This window comes from Topomyia yanbarensis, chromosome 2, assembly GCF_030247195.1.
Source record: "Topomyia yanbarensis strain Yona2022 chromosome 2, ASM3024719v1, whole genome shotgun sequence".
NCBI lineage: Eukaryota > Metazoa > Arthropoda > Insecta > Diptera > Culicidae > Topomyia > Topomyia yanbarensis.
In genome coordinates, this window is record NC_080671.1 from 370,275,347 (window position 1) to 370,284,095 (window position 8,749).

The following is an 8,749-nucleotide window of genomic DNA, read 5'->3' on the forward strand; positions in this document are numbered from 1 at the left end:
GTGGCTATGAAAAGGGCTAGTGCTTCTGCTGAGAATATGCTGCAGCAGTCGGGGACTCGCATGGAAATATTACAGTGCTTACTATATACTCCAAGACCGACACTGTTTCCATCCAGAGATCCATCAGTGAAAATGCACGTCGATGTTGAATAAATGCTATTTTGTATCTCACTAAAGATGGCTTGTGCTTTTGAAGGTGCTTCATGTGCATGTAGCTGGTTTTTTATGCACCAGTCGATGTTAGGTCCAACCACGTTCCAGCATCGGTCGGTCACTCTATTAAGGGCACTGATCAATGGTATTTGATGTGATGTCAGTTGTTCTAGCCATTCGGATGCTCTCTTGACCATCGGACATATTAGTGATACATCAACAGGGCGTTTTTCTAACCAGCTACACGCCTTGCTGACGAGACATCCTGTCATGACGTAGTTAAGGGGAAGTTGACCACTTTCTGCAAGTAGTGAGGAGATGGGACTGGTTCTGAGAGCCCTGGAAATGGTTCTAATTGCGGTATGGTATGTTGGCTGGATTCGTTTGATAACCTTTTCTCCTCCCCGACTGTATAGTCCGAATCCGTGTAGGATTTTCGTTAGTAAGATGCTATTGCTGACCTTATATAGCGTTTGACGGTTGCCACCAGCGTATCTGCCACTAATTGCTTTAATTATATGCAGTCGGCTCTGACATTCTCTGGCTAATTCGTTGGCATGTTTCAAAAATGTTAACCCCGAATCGACTTGAACTCCAAGTATTTTTGCAGTTGTTACCTTCTTGATGATTCCTTCCTTGGTTGTCAGGTCTGGTATCTTCCTGTGTCTACCACCTTGGCAAACGTGGAGAAGATTGGATTTGGCGGTGGAGAAGTGTAGTCCATGCTGTTCAGCCCATTTTAGTACTCCGTCGAGTGCTTTTTGAGCCTTTACTCGTGCAAATCGTGGAAACTTGTTGAAAGTGATGATAATTAGGTCGTCTGCATACAGAATTATCTCTGTGTCGCCAGGGACAGCTTCGCGGATTGAGTTGATAGCTATGTTGAAAAGGGTCGGTGCAATGACTGATCCTTGCGGAATCCCATTTTCAAGAGGCCGTTTGTTGGAGAGTGAACCATCGACGAATACACGAAAGCTTCTGTCGTTGAGAAAATTATGTACATATTTCTGCATTCTGCTGCCCAGATTCCATTTGCTGAGGGTAGTGCTAATAGGGTGCCTCCAGGTCCTATCAAACGCCTTCGACAAATCGAGTAGCACAACATCAGCATGCATGCCCGATTCAATTGCGTTGTCCAATATTGTTTCAAAGTGGGCAAGGTGCCGGTCCACTCCCATGCCGGGTCGAAAGGCAAACTGTTGGTTCCCTAATCGGTCATTGAGCTCGATTTCTTGCACCAGCCTTCGATTGACCATCCGCTCGAGTACTTTACCGACGCAGCTGGTCAGTGATATGGGTCGGTATTCATCTGCTTCGGTTCCCTTCTTGCCTGGTTTTTTGAGCGGTACAATTGTAGCTTCCTTCCACTCTTCGGGGATAATGCCGCTTGCCCATACTCCGTTGTACAGGTCTAGTAGCACGAGTTTTGCTTCTGTTGGTAGATGCTTAAGTAGTGGATAGCCGATCCGGTCAGGGCCTTCTGAAAGTCCCGCAGCTTTATTTAGTGCCCAACACAGCTCGCTAAAACTGAAATTGGCGTCGAGTGTCGATGGTGGCAGGTTGAAGTTTGGCACTGATTTTTCTTCCTTCATTTTCCGCTCCTGGAATGCTTTGGGATAGCCTCCGGTTGCCGAAACGGCAGCAAAATGATTTGCGAGCGATTCAGCCATAGCACCTTGTTCGTCGGTAAGTGTTCCATCGATTTGCAGGTATTTTTTGCTGCTTCTCCTCTTTCCACTTAGAGCATTTATTTTGCTCCACAACTTATGTGATGTGGTCGTCGGGTTGATTTCGCCTACAAATTTTTCCCAGCTGGATTTCTTTGCTTCATCTATGGCAATTTTTGCTTCCCACCGTGCCTTCTGGAAGTTTTTAAGCGCATCAGGTTTCCTCTCATCGTTTCCGTCCAAACGTCTAAATGCTCGTAGTGTTTTTCTGCGGTACTTTATCGCTTTTTTCACTGTTTCATTCCACCAGGGCACTGATTTAGGCCCTGGGAATCCACTAGTGCGCGGAATCGTTTGTTTGGCTGAATCGAAAATGAGCTGATTAAATTCGGCAATCGTATAGTCCTTTTTTAGGTCCAATTTCTCGCTGATTTCCTGCTGAAACCTATCCCAGTTTGCCTCATCGTACCGCCACCGCGGCCTAGAGCAAACCTTCGGGGTTGGTCGGTTGGTAACCAGTTTAATTGGGAAGTGGTCGCTGCCGTGGCTATCTTCCTCAGCCTGCCAGCTGAAATGCGATGAGATCTGCCAGGATATGATGGAAAGGTCTATTGCGGTTGTGGTACAGTCGGCAAAATTTATCCTTGTATGGCTGCCGTCGTTCAGTATAATGAGTCCATTGTCTCCACAAAACTTTTCGATCATTTTTCCTCGTTGATTTGTGGACTTTGATCCCCATTCGGTATTGGCAGCATTGAAGTCACCCATCATGATGACTGGTTCGGGCAGTTGGAACAGAAGATCCCGGAGCTCTCCCTCGAGTTTGTTGTGTGACTGACCAGGGGGAATGTAGATGCTGACAATTGTAGTTTTTGAGCCGGTGTCAATTTGGACGGCTACAGCTTGCATCTCAGTGTTAATTTGTAACCGTTGGTGGGGGATACCTTTCCGTACCCCCAGCGCTGCTCCATGTTTGTAGCTGTGTGTTGATCCTTCGACGAGGTACAGATCGTAGTCCTTGATGGTGGGTGCAAACTTTAATGGTGTTAGTGTTTCTTGCAGTGCGAATACTTTGGGTGAATATTTATTTATCAGTAGGTGTAGTTCATTAAGCTTGTGTCGTAGTCCGGCGAGGTTCCATTGGATAGCAAAAATGTTGTCAACGGTGTTTCCATCTCTTTTTCTTGCCGTATTATTGTTTAGAGGAGCCATTGATACTTCGGAGAAGCTTCTTTTTGTTTTTACGGTTGACAACTATCGTTTCGGTTTCAGATTCATCGGTTATGCTCATTCCTTCATTGTTCGTATCGGAGTATGCAGTATCATAGGAATCGTCTACCATAGTTTGTGTCGTAGTCAGCTCAGTTTGGCAATTTTGGTTGTTTTCAGAATTTCCTGCGATCACTTTTTTAAGAGGGGGTGGCCGAAACTCAGAGGCGTTTGTCGTTTCGGGGGAGATCTCCTTTGCTCGTTTGATCCGATCTTTCTTTTTACTTTTGCTTTCTCCATCAATCGTCTGGCATTGGCAGTTTTGGCCCTTCTTTAATTCGGCTGTCACAGCGGCGAGTTGTTTCTGTAGAGCAGCTATTTCCTCTTTCAGATTTTCAATTTCCTTGTCCTTTTTGTTCTGCACTTCATCGCCTTGTTTTTTGCTCACGTTGGCGTAGGATTTTGGACCGACGCGACTCTCATAGCATTTTTTGCTTCCGGGAATGACAGACCTTGTTCCACCTTAATCCTTATGATTTCGTTCTCCTTTTTGTAGACTGGGCAGTTCCGGTCGATTGGCCTGTGGCCTTGCTTGCAGTGAAAGCAGTTAGCGTCTCCTTTGCAGTCTTCGGAAGTGTGGTCTGAAGCGGAGCATTTTTGACGTTTGGGGGTGTCCTTGCATCGAGTTTTTGTGTGTCCATATTCAAGGCAGCCATAACATAACATTGGAGCAGGAAAGTAGGTACGAGTTGCTACTCTGAGTGCACCAAAAAAGATGTATTGAGGCCAGGTGGTTCCTTTCATGGTCAACACTATTGTAGGAGTGTTCACTCTCGCATTGTCAATCATTCTGGTGAATCGTCGTACCGCTATTACGCCTTGTGGTGCCAGCTCGGCCAGCAATTCTTCTTGTGACATCTGAGTAACTTCCGGGCAATTAACGATACATCTGCTGTAGTTGAGCGAGGGATGTTCTGTTACCTCAATTTGCGTCCAGTCAATTAGGTTTTTCATTTCAATCAGGTTTGCTGCATGCGCCTAGTTTCGTACTTTGACGATGTATTTCGTTCCTTTGGCCTCGGTGACTGCTGTGTAGGCATCACCAATCTGTGTTTGTATCGATTTTCTGACGGTGAACGGATGGTTTTTCGGTATCACTTGATCGTTTGTAGCTTTGAGCGATAGCACTATCACTTTCCCGTGTTTTCCTTCGGGGTCCATCCATCTCGGACAGCCAGCTCCGTAATCATCTGGCGGCCGAGGCAATCCGTAGCTCGATGTTGAGGCCATTTGGCCTACCGACGCGTGTTGTTTAGACCGACTAACCAAGGGGAAATTGTTTTAATGCGCGTTAGAAATAAGTGGACGAAAATCGAATAAAAACCGACGACGACGAATTTCGCACTCCCGACGGCGCTGTCCGAGTAATTTAGCGAAAAACTGGACAACGGAGGTTTTCCCGGTCTATGCCGGTTGTCACTCTCGCGGGAACAGCGCGAATTTGCGACCGTATTTTTACTTCGACCGAGTTTAAGTTTTCTAACCGGCGGCGATTGTTCAAAATGGCGTCACTGTTCGATTGGCTCTGTTTGATTTGCTCGCTTAGGCAGACACGTCCTTACAGCTCGCTAGTCAGGAACAGAATGACTGAATGAAGTCGCTCAAGGAACGAAATTCTTTAAATAGTCGAGGATGACGTCATTCATAGAAGCGTAGTGTGCTGGGTGCTCCAATATGTCGTACGAGTCGCTATAGGCACGATGTTACTTGTCTTGCAAAACAGCAACAACTGATTCAAACAGTCACGCGGCACATTTATTTATAACTTTTCGTGCTCGTTTGAATCACTAAGCTGCTCCCTATCGACGGCGCTGCCGGGGATAGTTTGACTGATGTATGGGAATTTTCACGTTTTCGAGATCTGTTCATTTTTGCTTGTTTTTCAATAGCGTGCTATTGAAATACAAAAACACTATAGCAATAAAACATAATTTCAGTTAATTCCTAATTGTTTAGTGATAACCAGACGGAAATCCGTTCATAAATAAGAAAGTTATTAGCGTTCAAAATAGTGACGCAAAAACGTGACATCGTTTGATTTTAGATTTTAGAATGACACCCTGCCCCAGATAGTGCAGTAAGACATTTTCAATGTCAAAACCATTTTTGTCTTGAAAATCGCCTGTAACTATGCAAACAAAAGAGATAGAAACTTCATTGCTTCGGCAAAAATGTGTATTTACTAAAGTTCTAAAAACTTCTAGAACAATGTATTAGCGAGAAATTAACACATAAAAAGATATTAATAGAAAACCAATTTTTAAAGAGCCATCCCACCTTAAATATTGCAAAAATCATAGCACATGAACCATTAGAGATAGCCACATAGTTTCTTTAGAAAAGCTGCTTCAATTTGATTGATTTATAACTTTGTAGAATATTATTTAGCTGAATTTTACATATCTAAGAAGTTGATACTTTGAACACCCTAACCACAAGGACCACCCTAATTCAACTAATATAAAAATATCGGCAAGAAAATACTAACAAAGTTTGCCGAAGATACTATATATCTAAAACCAACGGTTTTGGCGCAAACAGTTTTGTCTTCCTAAATACAGCTTTGGGACCATAGTGCACTGGTTTAAGCTGGATTTGCGCACAATGCAACATACTGCCGTTGAAAATGGCAAGAAAACTCATCGGTCACAACTTACGGACATCAAGAAGTACTTCGTTTCCTACAACCGAGAAAAAACGAAGGTGGAAGGAGATTTGACGGTGCCATGTGTCGTTAACAAGCGCAAAGCCAATCTCACATTTAAGATTGAAGATTTGGATGTTATTTCGATACTAGGCAAGAGAACCTGTGTGGAGATACACATGATTCAACGTGTAAACTCAATCAGCAGCAGGGACGATATTTTCCAAGGGCCAGGTTGCTTCAAAAATGTCGAGTACGAGTTGAATCTAAAACCAGAAGCAGTGTTCAAAATTCGGCCAACAAGAATGATACCGCACAAAATTCACAATGAGGTGAAACAAGAATTAGACAAAAGGGTTGAAATGGGCGTCATAAAACACAAGAGGATCCTACACCAGTCGTGAGCTACCTAATAGAAGTGTGCGAAAACAAAAAGAAATCGCTGATCCGACAGATGTAAACAAAAGCATACTCCGCCGACACTATCCGTTACGCACCATCGAAAAGATTGCAACCAGAACCGAGGGTTCCAAGCTGTTTACCATACTGGACTGCAAAAAGGGCTTTTGGCAAGTGAAGGTAGCAGAAAAATCTCAGAAGTATTTAGCGTTTGCCACCCCACGGGGTCGTTATTCGTGTTTACACTTGCCGTTCGGATTAGCTTCAGGTTCTCAAATACTTCCGGGATTTCAAGCTTGCTGGAAGGGATAAATGGTACGGGCGTATCGATGGATGATACTCTGATGTAGGCAAAAAATCAAAAACGAATTTGATAAGATCACCGCATGTCTTATCGATCGGTTAAAGAGCGTTAAACTAAATCCCGAAAAATGTCAGTTTGCCAAGAAGTCAGTTCGATACCTCGGACACATCGTATCGGAAGAAGGTCTTCAGTCAGATAGCGATAAAATTGATGCCATTTGAATATTGAAAGTACCGGAAAACAGAAAGCAGCTACAGCGATTGCTGGGAATGGTAATGTACTTTGCAAAGTTCATCACTAACCTTTCCCTAATTGCAGCTCCTTTAAGGCAGCTATTACATAAAATGTTCATTAGCAATGGGAACATGAGCAACAAGCATCATTCAACAGTATAATGAACCTCCTAACAATGACGAAGAACTGGAAGTGTACATTGTTCTCAATGTTTCGAAAGCTTGGATGAAAGAAATTGTGGCTAAAAAAGAGCCGAAGATGCCACACAGCAGAAGCTGATCGAAATCATAACCGACGGCTGACCGAAAGAGCATGACACAGTAGGTCTGATGCTAAAGCCCTACTGGAACTTCCGTGATGAGCTCTTAACTTACGAAAGGGTAGTGTTCAAATGTGACCGCTAGTTGATTCCAGAAATACTGCGCAGTCAAACGTTAAATATAATATGCACGGGACATTTTGGAATTCAACCCTGCGTAAAACGGGCCAAGCAAATGGTATTCTGGCCCTCCATGGGTCGGGACATAGAGAGATTCGTCGAGCAATGTGGAGTTTGCCAGAAGTACAGTCGCCGCAGCGTGAAAGAGCCGACGATTGTGAAGCGAATTCCAGAATATCCATTTCAAATTGCTTGCTCGGATATATTTCACTTCAACAGCACCAACTATATCGTCATAATCAACAGCTACTCGAGATGGACCGACTTCAAGAAACTGCGATCAATTGAGTCTTAGGAGATAATTAATCATCTGCAATCATGGTTCGCTGTTTGGAGAGTACCTGAGAGTACCAGTATTCGTCACAACTTTTTCAGCAATTCTCCGCTGAGTGAAAGTTTGAACACATTACGTTACGAGTCCATATTATCCACAAAGTAATAGACTCAGTGAACGAGCAGTACAGATAGCGAAAAACATTTTGAAGAAATGCTAAGAGGACAAAACTTCAGTGCAGTTGGCGTTGCTTAATTTTCGAAACATTCCACGAAATGCGAATCTCAAATCCCCAAATCAGCGTCTGTTGAGTAGTATCACAAACTCACCGCTACAAGTCGTTTGTGAAAAATTGAAACCAGTGATAATTGAACACTCAACCAAAATTTAGAAGCAGAATGGTTAAAGAAAAAGGACTACTACGATCGCACAGCGCACATCCGTCAACCGGTCAAATTAAACGATCGGGTACAGCTGCAGAACCCTCGGACAAATACTTGGCAATCCGGACGTGTTATTGCCTTTCTCCTACAGAAAGGCTATGCAGTCACTCTGAAAACCGACTTTTTAATCGAGGCCCGGAGGGCTGAGTCTCTTATACCATTCGACTCAGTTGGTCGAGTTATGCAAATGTTTGTGCGTGTGTGCGTATATGTGTGTGTGTGCGTGTGTATGTATGTATGTGACGATTGTGTGTTGAAACCGTGCATGTAATTTTGGATAACATTCCGGGCTTTGCAGCGATTTTTATCTTGTATTTGTTTGTCTGCATTTGTACTGATTATATATAATATAATACCTATACCTTCAAGATCTGCGAGTATGTGGTAGAATGGAATCTGATACAGTGTGGAGGGTGGTAATGCGAATTTTGGTCCTAAGCTGAGAAGGGTGACTGTTTCGTCCGGCATTTTCATCTTGGTTGCATTCAGGATAACGCTTTCGTTTGTGAGAAGTGGTGATAATGTTTCTGGTTGTGGAGTCATGATACGTTTGAACTTTTGTGCTGTGACTTTCAGGCGTTTCTGGATATTGTTGCGAAATGCTGATTCTTGTGTCTCGAAGAAGGATTGTGCGGTGGTTTGGCATGTTGAGTTAACTATTGTAGAATGTAGATTTTTAATGGCACGGTTGAGCACTTTAATCTGATGGAAGGTTTACTTAATTTAGATGTTTAGTAGAGCTTTCTTAAACCTGATTATTGTTCGTTGAGTTTTCCAACATATGGACTATCGGCTGCTAATAGCTCATGGGTACATTTGAAGGTGCGAACTAAGTGTTGCGGAAAAATACCCGTTCGTTTGCATTTCATTAAATAACTCTTGCGGCTTAATATGTTACTTAGTTTTCTTTTACTCTGAGAATA

At 43.4% G+C, this 8,749-nt stretch overlaps 1 protein-coding gene across 1 annotated transcript; it reads right to left on the bottom strand.

Annotated features, from left to right (window-relative positions):
* Positions 1-3,473: 3,473 nt before the first annotated feature.
* LOC131680749 (uncharacterized) lies at positions 3,474-4,043 on the bottom strand. Its single transcript, XM_058961458.1, has one exon. It carries the CDS (start codon positions 4,041-4,043, stop codon positions 3,474-3,476), a length of 570 nt encoding a protein of 189 aa, XP_058817441.1.
* Positions 4,044-8,749: the final 4,706 nt, after the last annotated feature.